This window comes from Galeopterus variegatus, unplaced genomic scaffold (assembly GCF_000696425.1).
Source record: "Galeopterus variegatus unplaced genomic scaffold, G_variegatus-3.0.2 Scaffold239, whole genome shotgun sequence".
Classification (NCBI taxonomy): Eukaryota; Metazoa; Chordata; class Mammalia; order Dermoptera; family Cynocephalidae; genus Galeopterus; species Galeopterus variegatus.
This window is the reverse complement of record NW_007726350.1, coordinates 553,353-570,033: the sequence shown is the minus strand read 5'-3', so window position 1 is coordinate 570,033 and position 16,681 is coordinate 553,353. Positions and strand designations below refer to the sequence as shown.

Sequence of the window (16,681 nt, the reverse complement as noted above, 5' to 3'; positions counted from 1 at the left end):
CGCGCCCCGCGGCCGGCTCTGCGCGCTGATTGGCTCCCGCTGGCCTCGCGCTCGCTCGGCCGCGGGTTGGCGGGAGGGCTCTGAGGGGGGTCGCTGAGGTGGAGCGACCTGCGAGCAACCGTCTGAGGCCCGGAGCGCTCTGGGCCAGGCCGACTTAGCTTCCCGGCCCCAGCTCACCGAGCCACAGGTTTTCGCAGGTATCTTTGCTCGCACCCCGAGGTCGGGCCGGGCAGGCGGATCTCCAGCGTCGGTCGTGCCCGGCCCCTCCGTCCGCTCAGTCTCCCACCTTGTGTGAGAAGGTGGTTGCGTCTCTGCGCCTGGCGGGCGCCACGGCCGCGGCCCACACGCTTCCACCCGTGAACCTCCTCAGTGTCTTCTCGGCGACGAGCACACACACTCCAGCTCATTCGGCCTGGGGCTGGAGAGACGGGGCGAACAGGGTCTCAGGGGGTCTTCGAGCTGCAGGGCCCTGGCGAAAGACGGCGAAGGGGCGCGGTTCGTGTAGACTCGGGGCGGGGGGGGAGGGGAAGCCGTCCTTTGCTTTGGCGGCTTAGCGGGTTGTAATTCCGGGGGGAGGAAGGGCCCGCGTCGAGTTGGGGGTACGACCAAGCGGGAGGGGACAAAGGAGAGGTAACCGGGCCCCGAAACGTCCCAACGGGGGGCGTCCCCTCAGGCGGCCCTAGAGTTGGAAGAGAGGCTCCCACTCCTTGGCTCCTGTGAATCATGGTCCCGGTGGAAGAGCTCCTTCCTCCGCGGCCGCCCGCCTGCAGCCTTTGTGGGATGGGGAGTGGTCTTCTGAGTCTGTCCTGCCCCTTTCTCCTGTGTCCCATTAAACACACCTTTTTTTCCCAGGAGCGGCTGCACCAGAATCTTGAGATCCGAACTGCTGTCATCTCAGTGCTATGCCCGTAGCCCATTTCTCATAATTTACCAGTGTTGTCTTACGTGATATCCAGTATGCCTGGAGGCCAGCTAGCCTCCACTTTTTAGAAGACCTTGGAAGAAATTTAACATTTAAAGACTGCTTAGGCCGGCCCGTGGCTCACTCGGTAGAGTGCGGTGCTCATAACACCAAGGCCACGGGTTCGGATCCTATATAGGGATGGCCGGTTTGCTCACTAGCTGAGCGTGGTGCTGACAACACCAAGCCAAGGGTTGAGATCCCCTTACCGGTCATCTTTTAAAATAAATAAATAAATAAATAAAGACTGCTTAGCCGGGGCCAGTCCGTGGCTCACTCGGGAGAGTGCGGTGCTGATAACACCAAGGCCATGGGTTCGGATCCCATATAGGGATGGCCGGTTAGCTCACTGGGTGAGCGTGGTGCTGACAACACCAAGACAAGGGTTAAGATCCTCTTACCGGTCATCTTTAAAAAAAAAAAGAAAAAAAAAAAAAAGACTGCTTAGCCAATGCTGTGTTAAAATTGAGATCATGTCTATTTACAAATTCTATTCTCTGACATAAGCATATGTTCTATAATACCACTGATCTCTGTTACCAATGAAATGGTCTTAACGTTTAAATTATACGTAGCAGTTGAGGTGAAATTGGGCTTGCTGACATATTCAGACTCTTTTTTCCCTGAAAGACACCCTTTTACAGAGGTGTCTTGTAAAAGAACTAATGATATAATAATGGTACTGCTATATATTAAGTTTTTGCTGAGTATTCAGCACTGTGAGCTAGGCATTATCTATATAGTTCCTTTTCTCATAAACCCTACAAAATATGTGTTCATAATGCCTAATAATAGATATTTTTTATAGAGTACTTGCTATGTACCAGATACTAAATAGACATAGTTGCTTTTATTATCTCCATATCATAAGTGAGGAAACCAAGTCTCTCAGAAGTTAAATAGCCTAAGGTCACATAGCTGGTGAGACAGAATCAGATCTTAAATCCAGGTCTATTCTCCAGTATTTTAACAGATACTTTCTAATGGTTTTGTCCCTTTTGCCTTTAGATATGCTTAAGTATCCTCTGTCTTCAAAAAAAAAATTTTTTTCTCATTCGACTACTGTCCCTTCTGGCTGCTGTTCATTTTCTTCTTTCTAATCACTGCCACATTTAAAAAAAAAGGGGGGGGGGCAGGGTGCACATGTTCACATCTCCTGCCTCATTTTCTAGAGCATCTATTTTATTATTTCTAGAGCATTAATTATATTCAAATCTGGTTTCCATGTATTCCTCTTGTATTCGAGTATGAATGTACAAATTCTGGAATGATATTTTTCAATGTTGGTAGAGTCCATGTAAAAATTCATTAAAGAACTTTACCATATGTGAGCATAGTTCTTCCTCTTTCCCTGTCTCTTGCCCTTATTGAGATGGCCCATATTTTAATTTGCCTTTCATTCTTTCCTCATGCTTGCCATCAGAACTCTTGTTCTCTTGGTATATCTAAACTAAGAGCAAAATTAAAAGCTACCTCAAGGTGGAATTTGACCAAGACTGTAGCACTATAACATCTCCCCTTAAGCTCATTATCCACAACTTTCCCGCCAGTATTTGCTTATTAACTTCAATGAATCTCTACGTGGGGAATTTTAGACATTTCCTTCTCTTTCAATCTTCTCAAATTTTATATGAAGTATTCCAAAAAATACATAAAGGTCTAGTGGAATAGTGTAAAGATGCCTACTGTGAACATGATATTTTACCTTTTGATTAATAGAAAATATGCATTCTATTTTGTGATACTGTATATCCTTGATTGTTTTAACATAAAAACACTGTTTTAAGTTACTTTAAGTAAAACTTACCTCCTGGAAGATGTGCCATAGTTATTCTGTATTCTGGTATGTCTCATCCTTGAGCCTATCCCCTATACCCCAATTTGAGAAGCCTGACTATTTAGTTTTTTCCATCTAGATGTAAGGCTGCTCTTACTTCGGAAAAAAAAAAAAAAAAAAAGACGCAGATAGACATCCAGCTATCTCCCAGATGAGGTGGGTAGGAAAGCAGAAAGTTCTTGCACAAGTCTCCAGGCTCAATTTATCACCTATTCCTCTTCCTACAGAGTTTGTAGCCCCCAACTCCATAATTGCCTTCAATTTGGCTGGACCTTAGGATATAGGAAGAAAGATGGCAGGGAGAGCAGGGAAGAGAAACAACTATATGACTGAATAAAATTCCCTCTGCCTAGTTCTTCATAGTGTAGCCCTGTACTTTCTAACATGATAGTGACTAGCCAGGTGTAGTTATTAAACACTGGAAATGTGGCTGATACAACTGAAGCATTTAATTTTTACTTTAAATAAAAAACTGGAGGATTGTAAAATATTTTTCCCTTATACACTACATCATTTTTTTTGATAGGACTATGTTTTACTTTGTTGAAAAATTAGCATCAGAATTGAGATATTCTGTAAATGTAAAATACAAACCAGATTTCAGTGACTTAGAATGTAAAATATCTCATTAATTTTTATATTGATTACATGTTAAAATGATATTTTGGATATATTGTGTTACATAAAATATATGTTAAAATTAATTTTACCTGTTTTTTTTTAATGTGGTTCTAAAAATATAAAATTACATAGGTGGCTCTCATTATATTGGACGTGCTGCTCTTGCTTCACTATTTCCAATCTTATTTTCCCTTCCTTCCTTTAGCAGGAAAGTTTCTGAGGGTCAGGAAGGAGAATCTGTACCTAATTCCTTGAACACCAAGGGAGGCATGGCTGCCTGGGTCACTGTGAGTTATGGATTCAGAGGTTCTCGTTAGGGTCTTAGAATAGTTTTCCTGATTGGGCTATTCATACCTTCATTTCCCATTACCCCAGAAATACTTTGATCATAAAAGTAATACTAACTGTAGTAATTATGTGAACTGATTACCACCAAACAAGGTAATGATTATGCATATTGTAAATATTGATTCATTAACTTTGTTTCAGATTTTATTAGATTATAATACTGTATATTCACATACACTTATAATCAGATACTCAAATAGCATGGTCATACATTCACACTTTAAAATTAAAACAATTTATGAAAATCCTTCAAAGCACATATACCATACATTTCTTTGCTAGACTTGTTTTCAACTTTTCAGTAAATACCAATAAATGCTTATTGAATAAGTGAATTTTGTAATAGATCAAGGAATTTACCAATAAGATTTTTTACCAATAAGAAGATATTTTTTTGTGTGGAGGGGTTACTTTTTAATATAATACTTGATTTAATAATTAAGTTCTGGAAATAGTTTGTCTTGTTCTTTAAAAAATTTGAGGTGGTATATAACATAAAATTATGCAAGCAGGAAAAAAGAACACCACAAATAGATTATAAATTCAGCATAGTTTCTATAATTACTTTCACATTTGGTTTTGAGTTCCATAGTAGCCAAAGCAAAATGATGTATAGAATCTTATTATTTGGGAAGAGGAAGTGTATCAGTTATCTGTAGGAAGCATAGCTTTTCCCAGCACTGAATTCTAAAAGCAATTTCTAATGTGAGTCATTGTCACAAATAACATTTTAATAGCAGTAACATTTCATATGACTCTATCTAGTAGTATCATCCAATTAGCTGTTTTTATAAAATTAATGTGTGATAAATAATTTTGTGTTTTATTTTTACAGGAATCTTGGGAAACCAAAATGAGGCACAATCAGATGTGTTGTGAGACACCGCCTACTGTCACTGTTCATGTAAAATCGGGATCAAATAGATCACATCAGCCTAAAAAACCCATTAATCTAAAGCGTCCTGTTTTTAAAGATAGTTGGCAAGCATCTGAAAAAAATGCACATAATAACAGCAAATCTAAACGCCCCAAAGGACCTTGTTTAGTTATACAGCGTCAGGAAATGACTGCTTTCTTTAAATTGTTTGGTAGGTTTAAAATATTCTACTAGCGGTAATTATAAAGTCCTTAAAAATTAGAATGTAAACATCTATTTTATCATTTTCATAATGAACAAAGAGGATGCTGTTATTTTCTGTGTCAGATTTCCCTTCTCCAATCAAATTTGTTTTGTTTAACTTAGTGGTTTTTTTTTTTTTTTTTTTTAATGTTGGGTTTTTGTTTGTTTTGCTTGCTTTTGGATTAAAAATTCAGACTCATCTAGCTTGAAGAGACCACTTAAATCCAAGTGTCAAATGTAAATTCTGGGCAATTCAGGTTCATAGCATAGTTTCGTTTGACCTAAAGTAAAATACTACATAAAGATTTAGGTGAGCTAACTAACCCAGTGTGACAGGGTTTCCCAGGATTTTCACTGCTAAAATGAAGCAAATCGGGAATGTTGGTCAACCAAGAGAAGTTTCAGTATTACATCTTGGGAATATTGTTAAAAATTAACTGTGCTTTATCATCATGTTCATATAATGAAATTGAGTTTGAACTTGTTCAGATCATGAGATAATGCTGTTTTGCTGATAAATTTTGTAACAAGTAGGCAAAAGAAACTTCTTTATAGTACTTCAGCTAGCCAAGAAAGAGAAGAGATTCTTTTGATTTGTTTTTTTGAGGTAGGGTAGTAAGATAGATTAAAATAAAGGTAGGTGGGTTTTGGTAAATATCTGTGGGAATGAATGAAGTCAAGCAGATATTATAGTCTGCTAGATACAGGTAATGAGCTTCCTTGTTTATAGAGGAAGGCCAAGTACGTTAAGGCAAAATGGTTAATATTTAAAGAAAAGCAAACTGAAAAGATGAGATCAGGAAAAAAAGAATGTAAGGACTATCAGTAGAAAAAGACATAAAAATGCTGTCCTGTCAGGATCTAAAATGTTAATACAAGTTTCCTTTTTTATTAAGAGAACAAAATTATTACCCACAAACTTTTAGTACTCATAACTGGTCATGAGAAATAAGAGAAAATACCTGTCTCTAACATTTTAGCTAATTTAAGACATAGAAATGGAATTAACAAGGCAGAAACTAATTATCAGAAAATACCTGTCTCTAACATTTTAGCTAATTTAAGACATAGAAATGGAATTAACAAGGCAGAAACTAATTATCCTCAGGAAATCAGTAGCTGTTCTTAGAATTTTCTATATATTTGTCTCATTGATGACATTTCTAGGGTGTAAAAAAGAATATAAAGTAGTTACACTTTGTTACTTAGCTTAAAATGGAGGGGAGAAATGGAAAAAAGATTTTCCAAATTATATACTGACTGCTAGCCAATATATTTTGAGATTTTGTATTTTAGGCCTTTAAAATTAAAATAAGTGGGTTTTTTTTTTCCTTTTTGTCTTTTTCGTGACCGGCAACGGATCGCAACCCTCAGTGTCGCGTCCGTACCGGACCGGGACCGGCAACGGGATCGCAATCCTCAGTGTTGCGCCCGCACCTCGCTCAGCCAGTGAGCGGCCGGTCTGTATGTGGGATCCGAACCCTCGGCGGGAGCACCGTCGCGCTCCCAAGCGACGCACTGTAGCAGTGCGCCACCGGGCCGCCCCAAAATAAGTGGTTTTAACTTGTATTTTAGATGTTCTTTTTAAAACTATATATATAGATAGATATAATTTTAAAAAGAACGTGTGTGTGTGTGTGCACGCGCGCGTGCATGCATGCATGCGTGCATGTGTGTTTGGAGGCTGGCGGGTACAGGGATTGAACCCAGGACCTTGGTGTTATCTGCACCATGTTCTAACCAACTGAGCGAACCAGCCAGCCCTAAAACAGTATTTTTGATTGTTGATCTTTTTGTCCTAATACTAAGTTTTTCCAAAATTAAGTGTCAATTATAAAAAACTAATGAGTTATAAACATTTTTATGTAGATACTTGTATATATATTTGAATGATAGATAAGTGGAACAGAGATAAGTAGGAGAGAAGAATCCAAAACTAAATATACCCTGGAAACTAAACGGAGAAAGTAGTAGAAAAAGTGAAACATATCTGGAAAACAGTATTCATTAAGTCATTATTTCTTAAAGACTGAGTTATCTTTTATCAGATTCCATTTCCACTTTTTTTTTTTCCTTTTTGTCTTTTTTACTGACCGGTAACGGGATCGCAACCCTCGGTGTTGCGCCCATACCGGGGACTGGCAACGGGATCACAACCCTCGGTGTCGCACCCGCACCGCGCTCAGCCAGTGAGCGGGAACCGGTCTCCACATGGGATCCGAACCCTTGGCGAGAGCGCCGCTGCGCTCCCAAACTGCGCACTCTCCAGTGCACCACCGGGCAGGCCCCCCATTTCCACTTTTTAAGATTGGTTTTTGGAAGGAATGAAGAGCTAGTCTAGAGTTACCCAAGACGTTTCTCAAAAGTGTTGTTGGATTTTGAATAAACCAAACACTTCTACCATTCCCCTTCCAATCTGAGCTATATATTAAGGCAAAGCAGATGGGAAGATGAATGGTAAGACAGTAGCTTTTTGTACAGTTCTTGCAATATACTCAGGAACTGAAAACTCCACCTTAAACAACACTGTTCCAGCCATTTTTGTTTGATTTCTAAACATTTACAATCTCCTGTTACAGAAATTAATTCTTCAAAAGGAAATGTTCTATTTTTAAAAGACAAGTCATAAGTATTTTTTGTTGTAGATGACGATTTAATTCAAGATTTCTTGTGGATGGACTGCTGCTGTAAAATTGCAGACAAGGTAAATTTGGTAGCAATATAATAATTAACCAGCATTATTATGTTTAGTCCATCAGAACTTTAAATGAGACCTTGTAAGAATTTTCTATCTAATTAAGGTTAGGAAAAGAGCCTGCATTGCTCCTTCAAAGCAGAATTCTTACACATTAGTTTTTGGAATTAGCATACAGCATAGATTCCTCTATACTTGAGGAATTGTAGAATATTACTGGTTAGATTTAAATGACTGTAGTCCATATCTGTTTGATTGAAAACAAGAATTGTATAGACTTAATACATTTTCATCAGAATTATTACCTTTTATCAGGCTGTGGAGAAAAAGTATTCTGACAATTCACTACACTAAAGTCGTTTGTGGTACATTTTAATATTTTGTAAGTAATTCAGATAAAACAAATCCCAATAATCTTTAGGGTAAAGGGTAAATTGGCTTAACATGTTATTTATTTAGGAATCAGTGTTTTATAAAAGAATGTCTAACATACTAGGAAAGTGATGTTTTCTGTGCTCTTTAGATTTAGCTGAATAGTTACAATTTCAGCTTTGTAAATGCCATTTTGGACCAGGCTTTCATATTAGAAAATTCAGCATAAGTTCATATCACAAATAATGTAGCAACCAACAGAAAAGGGAGGTTAGCTACCAATTAAATAGCCACCAATAAAATGTTTGAGAAAAAAGAAAAAATAAATAAATACTTGTTAGTATTGATATGAGCTTTTATCTCAAGATGACAAAGATAAAATAAGAGAAGGTTTTTTGTTTTGTTTTTTAATCATGTTTAATTTTGGAAATTTCATTTTGGAAAATTTCAAACACATGCAACTTAAAGTAGAATAGAACAAGGAACTTCCATGTGCCTCATCTAGCTACAGTGATCATCAACTCCTGGCTATTCTTGTTTCTTCTAATCCCTCTCCTCAAAGACTGAATTATTTTGATCAGATCCTGTACAGCCTAACATTTTACCCATAAATATATCATGATATATTTATAAAAGAAAAAGGGTCTTTTTAAACATAATCAAAATGTTACTAACACTTTAGAAAAAAATAACAGTAATGCTTTAATAGCAAATGTCCAATTTATGTGGCATTGTGAAGTTTTAAACTTTACTGTTGTAAGTACATTAAAGTTGTTGGACAGCAGGGGGCAGTGTTTGAAAAGTAACTAACCAGAAGTACTGTAACAGCACTATTTAAAGGGTCCTTTACTGGAGATTACTGTGAATACTTGGAATCATGTTATGGCCAGTCCTATGATGATAGGATAAATAAGTATCTTATGAGAGAGATTCTCATACATTATTATTATAACTTTTTTCTAATTTGAACATTCACAACCTGGCATATGTTCTAATATCAGGCTAGACATATCTAAGACGTGTATGTATCTAATAATACACTTAAAATGTTTTTCCCCTGAAAATGAGCCTTATTATTCTAATGCTGGAAGTCATTTAGAAGTCATTTTTAAAGGGGTTTTTTTGTTTGTTTGTTTGTTTTGTCCTTTTTTGAGGCCAGCTACACCGCGCTCAGCCAGTGAGCGCTGTGAACACACCGGTCATCCCTATAGGATCCGAACCCGCAGCGGGAGCGCCGCACTCTCCCAAGTGCGCCACGGGCTTGGCCCATTTTTAAAGGTTTTTAAAAAAATTTTTTAAAAAGATGACCGGTAAGGGGATCTTAACCCTTGACTTGGTGTTGTCAGCACCACGCTCACCCATTGAGCTAACCAGCCATCCCTATATGGGATCTGAACCCGTGGCCTTGGTGTTATCAGCACCACACTCCTCCGAGTGAGCCACGGGCTGGCCCCTTAAAGGTTATTTTTAAAAGTGAGTATGGATGACTGCAACTTACTTAAAGGATTCAGAAAAAAAATTATATATACACATAACACACACAAATAGAGATATCAAACAAAAGTAACAAAATATTAACAATTGGTGAATCTACGTGAAAGATGTATGGTTATTTATTTTACTATTATATTAAATTCTCTATAGGTTTAAAATTTAAGTTAGGAAAAAAATGGGGTTTTCAAAAAATATTGGCTATAATAAAGTTTAGGAGTCCATTCTAGTTAATCGTGATAAATGGTCAAGTAACTATTTGTCACTGTTATATATAGATTACAGGAAGCTAAAAAAATAAGTACTCAAATAGGTAATTCTATAATAAGGATAGTGCTTTATTATTTAATTGTTCATCAGAAATTTTTTAAGTTAACTATTTTAAAGCAGTTTTATTTATGAAAGCACAACATTAATATTCATTTTTAACATTTTACTTATAGTATCTTTTGGCTATGACCTTTGTTTATTTCAAGAGGGCTAAATTTACTATAAATGAGCATACCAGGATAAATTTCTTTATTGCTCTGTAAGTATATTTTCTATTTAGTGATCTTTATGTTAGTTATTTATAACAGAGGCTGTTTGCAACTTCATCTGTATCTTTGAATAGGCCTTCCTGTATAAAAGCTATATGTTTTTTACTGTAACAGAATATTTTTATGTTCTTTTCATTGACCTTATAATGCTGTATACCTAAAATTTATTGTTCCATATTCCACTTGAATTTGTATTGTGCTTTTTACATTTTTCAGAGTGCTCCCATATAAGTTATCCCAAATTCCCCTCTTGATGACTGAGATATTTTTTTAAAGCTGAATATTCTCTTTGAAATGTCCAGTTAATATATAATAAACATCATCATTATTGCCCTTTTATATTGAAGAGCTTGTGGAAAATGTTCTAGACGTACTCTTTGTGAATCTATGTCCATAACATAGGAGTTATTCATATTTAATTCCTTTAGTATCCACTGGCTATCTTACTGAACACAGTGAACTCTAACAAAGGCATATAGTTTGTTTTCCAATTTTTTCTTTGACTTTATATTAGCTTTCTGATCTGTTAAGTATTTTTAATAACATGATTTTCTAATCTATAGTTCAGAATTCAGCTAGAATCTATGTAATTTGAGAATATATTTTCTTTTCTACTCTGTGCCTGTTTATAATGCTGCAGTTGGGAATGCATGAATATAATTTTAAGTACTTAACTAGAGAACTATATATAAAAATATTTAAGGTGAATACCATAGTAGCTGTCAGCACTGAAGAATAAGTTTTTACTTAAAGTCTATTTAATTCAAAATCAAAGAGTTAAAGAAATAGGACTAGAAGAAACTGATCTTTGCATATATTCAGGAGGATATTTTCCAGTACATATGGAAAAATGAACTCTTTAAAATTTGTGATGATTGCTAAATGGGAAGAATATAATAATATTACATATTACTGAGTATATTGTGCAAGGCACCACATAATTTTTTTTATATATTAACTCATTTAATCTTTCCTATAAAACACATTTTTTATTATCCCCATTTTACAGATGAGGAAACTGAGACTTAGGAAGATTAAGTACTTTCCAAGATCAGAAAAGTTAGTAAGCGTCAGAGCCGGGCACACATTCAGGTGTGGTTTACCAATGGCCAAATTGAGCCATTGACCACTAAGTTAAATCGCTGTTTACATGTCTCAGTATTGTATAATATTTGTGTGTAGATGGAATATCTATTTTGTAGTTTTTTCATCTGAGAATTAAAAACAAACCAAAAGAAGTTTAAGTTTTACTATATGCCTGAAATTGGATTTGTTTTACTTATTTTATAAAGTTATTGCCAGTGAAGCACTATTTAGCTTACACTATATAGTAATCTGTAAAATTGCATTGCATGTTGTATTATAAATTCTATATTAAAAAATCACATGAATTATAATTTCCTTTTTATGTCTAATCATACATTTTGTATAGCCTGACTCAATAGTTCTTATTAAATATTTTCTTAGTTAGCCACAGTTCTAAATCTCAAGTTCTCCTTTCTATATAGTCTTATAGCATTTCCTTTCTATATATTCTTATAACACACTAAACTTCTATTACTATTCTTCCATGTTCTTTTTCACAGTTGTTTCCTATTTACTTGCCTCCTCTCTACTTAACTGGCAGCTCCTTAAGGGCAAGGAATGTGTATCTTACTTTTTTATTTCATCCTTCAATGACTAACATATAGGAAGTTCTCAATCATTGTTATGAAAAAGGCATGGACACTACACAAAGGAAATCTATTTCAAATTAGAGGACAACTCCTGTATGCGTGATACAAATATTTGTTATATTGACCCTGAAAAATTGTTAATCTAGAATAGAATCATAGTGTGGTCCTTATGTAGCGCAATAGTACATCGTAGATTTTCCATATTTTAATCAGCAGTTATGTTAAGGGGCCAACCTCTAGCTCTTTCCACTCTTTGCTAAGAGCTATCAGAGAAACTAAAGTAAGAAATTACTATATGTATTTTCTCAGAGGATATTATTTGATCCATATTATATAATCTGAGTGGATTTAACAATTAGATGCTTTATAACAAGGTAATATTAAAATATGTGCAGTTGGGCTGGCCCGGTGGCGCACTGGAGAGTGCGCCGCTTGGGAGTGTGGCGGTGCTCCCGCCGAGGGTTCGGATCCCATGTGGAGACCGGTTCCCGCTCACTGGCTGAGCACGGTGCAGGCGCGACGCCGAGGGTTACGATCCCATTGCCGGTCCCCAGTGCGGGCGCGACACCGAGGGTTGCGATCCCGTTACCGGTCAGTAAAAAAAGACAAAAAGGAAAAAAAAATGTGTGCAGTTACATTAAAGGAGAATGAAGTTCCTTCTGGCTAATAAACGAGACTTGATCAGATTCCCTCTTGCTGTCTATATAAGCTGTGACCTTCTGGCTAAAAGGAGAATGAAGTAATGTGTAGGTGTTCATTTTATATTACTGTGAGTATGAATATGCATATGGTTAAAAAGTACAAAAGAAGGGATACAATTAAAAGTAAGCGTTTCTCCTATTAACAGTTGCCTGTGTATCTATCTAGAAATAATTTTCTATACATGAACCAATGTGTGTATTACATAAATGGAAGTGTACTATATACACTCTTATGTGCTTTTAATTTTTTAATATGGTACAAAAGACCATATGGAGTGTGTGAGGAAGAATAAAATTAAAACAAAGACTCATGCACCCATGACTCAGCTTAAGAAAAGAACATTGTGAGAATCTTAGAAGCTCCCAGTACATAGTTTCACAATCAGAGCCCCCTGCCTTCCACAGTAATTATTTTCTTTCTTTTCTTTATTCCTTGTATATATCTCAAAATAATGTTATTTGGGTTTTTTTTGTTTTTAGCTTTATATAAAGGAACCATGTGTATTATTCTTCTGTGACTTACTTCTTTTGCTTTATAATGTTATGATCTTCAGATATATATATATATATATAGCTGTAATTCATTTTAACAGCTGAATAATATTGTTGCTTTTTAAAAAAAAAAAAAAAAAAAAGATGACCGGTAAGGGGATCTTAACCCTTGACTTGGTGTTGTCAGCATCATGCTCTCCGAAGTGAGCTAACCTGCCATCCCTATATAGGGATCCAAACCCGTAGCCTAGGTGTTATCAGCACCACACTCTCCCAAGTGAGTGATGGGCCGGCCCGATATTCTTGCTTTTGCATTTTGTTTTTTCTACCATCTTATGTAGAAGACCATCTTTTGATTCGTCCCATTTTATCTGTTTTTTTTTTTTTTTCTCCTCCATTTTTATCTTCTTTTTATTGAGGGTCTTTTTTTTTTTTTTTGGCCGTATTTTTTTCCTCTACTGGTTTGGAAATTATGCAGTCAATGTCCTTTCAGCAGTTATCTAGTTATTATTATTACAAGACTGTTAAGCATTTTGACTCTAATCACCTCCTACCTAACTTATATTCTCTTATTTTGCAATTCTGCAGTTCTGCCTGATGCCCTTCAACAAGTTAGACATTATTATTATTGTTTTATATATTCAATATTCGTTTAGATTTATCCACATATTTACAAGGGTACTTCAAAAAGCTCATGGAAAAATAGAATTAATGGTGTCAGATCCTACAGGTTAAAGTTAAAAAAAAAAAAAAAGACAAATCTTTCCATGAACTTTTTGAAGTACCCTCACATATTGTTGCTTACCATTCCTTTTTTTTTTTTTTTTTTTTTTTGTCTTTTGTCTTTTTCCGTGTCCGGCAATGGATCGCAACCCTCAGTGTTGCTCCCGCGCCTCGCTCAGCCAGTGAGCGGGAACCGGTCTGTATGTGGGATCCGAACCCTCGGGCGGGAGCGCCGCCGCGCTTCCCAAGCGGCGCACTATCCAGTGCGCCACCGGGCCAGCCCCCATTCCTTTTTGTATCTCAAGAATCCACTTGGGATCATTTGCTTCCTTTCTGGATGCGTTTAAGACCTCTTTTTTCTTTGGAGCTTGGCACTGGTTTCGTTTGTATAAACTGCTTGGGATTTGATGAGCTTCCTTGATTTGGAGATTGATGTCTTTCAACAAACATCTCTTGGAATAGCTCTTGGAAAATTCTAGCTACTGTCTCTTCATATGTTCCTCTTTCCCATCTCCTCTATTATCTCCTTTTGAAACCAGTTAAACATGTTATGCCTCACTCTGTCTTCCACATCACTTATTTTTTGACATTTTCTTTCTTTCTCTGGGCTGCATTTTAGATAATTTCTTTGGATTTGTCTTTCAGTTCACTAATTTGATCTTCAGCTTATGTCTAATATGCTAATGAGTTTCATTATAAAAATTTTCACTTATAGAAGTTCTATTGTCCTATTTTCCAAATATGCTTATTCCCTTACCATATTGTCAAGGTACTTTAAGTTTTTAAAATGTTAGACATAGTTATTTTTATGTTCCATGTCTATTAATTTCATTATCTTCTGACTTCAGTGTGTTTCAACTCATGGTGCCTTTTTCCCTTACATGTTTTGTAATATTTTCATTGTAAAGTTGCCCATTTTTCTTTTTTTGGCAGTTGGCCAGTATGGAGATCTGTACCCATAACCCTGGTTTTACAAGGCTGTGCTCTAACCAACTGAGTTAATCAGCCAGCCCCCCATTTTTCTTGGAAAGTCATCTGTGGGGCTTGTATGATGGAAAATTTGCTCCATGCTTGCCTCTGTTCCTGTGTTATCTAACATGTCTTTTTTTTCTCTGACTGCTTTTAAGATTTTCTTTGTCACTGGTTTTGAGCAATTTGATTACAATGTACCTTGGTGTAATTTTCTTCATTTTTTTTCTTGTATTTTGGGGTTCATTGAGCTTCTTTGTGGGCTTACAGTTTTTATCAAATTTTGATTTTTTTTTTTTTTTTTTGGCAGCTGGCCAATAAGGAGATCCAAATCCTTGACCTTGGTATTTCCACCTGTTACCATTCAGAGACTCCAATTTTACCTTTATTGGGTTTTTTGAAGTTGTGCCACATTTAACTGATGCTCTATCCATGATTTTGGGGGGGTTTTTTCCTCCGTGTGTTTCATTTTGGATAATTTCTGTTACTATGTCTTTACAAATCTTTTCTTCTGCAGGATTTAATCTGTCATTAATCCCATTCCATGTATTTTTCATTGTACACATTGTAGTTTTCATCTCTCAAAGTACATTTTCTTTTCTTTTTTTTAAAAAAGATGACCGTAAGGGGATCTTAACCCTTGACTTGGCGTTGTCAGCACCATGCTCACCCAGTGAGCTAACCAGCCATCCCTATATAGGGATCCGAACCCGTGGCCTTGGTGTTATCAGCACCACACTCTCCCGAGTGAGCCATGGGCCGGCCCTCAAAGTACATTTTCAATGTGCATACTCAACTTTTTGAATATATGGAATAATTAAAACTCTTCTAATGTCCTTGTTATGTCTACCATGTGTGTCAATTTTGGATTGGTTTTGATTGATTGATTATTCTTATTATGGCCCAGTTTTCCTGCTTCTGTGCATGTCTGGTCCCCCTCAAGTATTCAGCAGAAAACTGATTTCCATATGTATATAAGGAAACTACCTGAGTAGAAAGAAAGGATTAGGGGAACAGTGCCTAAGATTGACATAGGGCTGGAAATAATGCCTGTTTCCACTAGCCAGACTAAAAACACCTCATAATTCATGGAGTATTGAAACTAGTCTTCAGGAAGGTCTTGCCTCAGTAGTGGGGAATAATTAGTCCCAGACTGATCATTGCTCTGGATCCACCAACCAGAACCTGAAAGGATTAGACTGTTTCCAAGTTACTTAACTACATCCCAGAACAAAGCTCAAGATTTATAAGAATACAAAATACCGAGAACTCCACAAGGTAAAATTCACTCTGTATTTTTGATCTGCATTTCTTTAATTATGAGAAGGTTGAACATCTTTTATTTGTTTATAAGCCATTTGTATTTCTTTGTGAACTGTATCTGTCCTTTACCCATTTCTTTTTTGGGTTGTTGATCTTCTTTGTTAGGTATCTCGCTAATACAGTTGAAGAAGATGAAGAAGAATCCAAGTATGAAATTTTTCCCTGGGCTTTAGGGAAAAACTGGAGAAAACTGTTCCCTAATTTCTTAAAGTTAAGGGACCAGCTCTGGGATAGAATTGACTATAGGGCTATTGTAAGCAGGCGATGCTGTGAGGAGGTAAGGATTTAAAATTGTCTTCTGTTTATCTAATATCCTTATTTTTTAATGTGCTTCTAATGTTTCTTTTTTGGTTGTTGTTGTTTTTGGCATATGTGAGGGTAGACTGTTAACCTTGTTCATTAGATTGCCATGAATACAACTTGTGTATTACAATGTTGCTGTTTTAATTTTTTACCACAATAATTAAAAATTGTCATATCTGTTTTTCAGAGCAGCCTACTTCTGTAGTAAGTATTTTTATTTTAGTGTTTCTCCTGTTTAAAAGATCACCAGTATATTGGGAATGGGTGGTATGAACATACTAAAATATCTTATTAAGGATAGTAATAACACTGGAGTTGAATAATAATTTCCACGAAGTGAAGTATGTGAAATTTCAAGTCCCCAAGATTGAAATACCAACCACATGGTATATAATTTAAATAAATTAAAAGCCATACCTCTTTTCACATAGAATACATTAAGTAATTTTCCTTGATGCTAGATTTTATTAAGATAAACCAACAGGACACTAAAAATTAAAAAATCAGTTA

The 16,681-nt window shown here is 36.3% G+C and overlaps 1 protein-coding gene across 2 annotated transcripts in view; it reads left to right on the top strand.

Annotated features, from left to right (window-relative positions):
* Positions 1-4,605: 4,605 nt before the first annotated feature.
* Positions 4,606-16,681, top strand: part of SPDYA (speedy/RINGO cell cycle regulator family member A) — a 29,976-nt gene continuing 17,900 nt past the window's right edge. For both annotated transcript variants that reach the window (XM_008566401.1, XM_008566402.1), the window contains exons 1-4: positions 4,606-4,855; positions 7,533-7,591; positions 9,889-9,974; positions 15,974-16,145. In XM_008566401.1, coding sequence (XP_008564623.1) covers positions 4,621-4,855; positions 7,533-7,591; positions 9,889-9,974; positions 15,974-16,145 — 552 coding nt within the window. In that variant the 5' untranslated portion in view covers positions 4,606-4,620. The remainder of the gene's footprint in view (positions 4,856-7,532; positions 7,592-9,888; positions 9,975-15,973; positions 16,146-16,681) is intronic.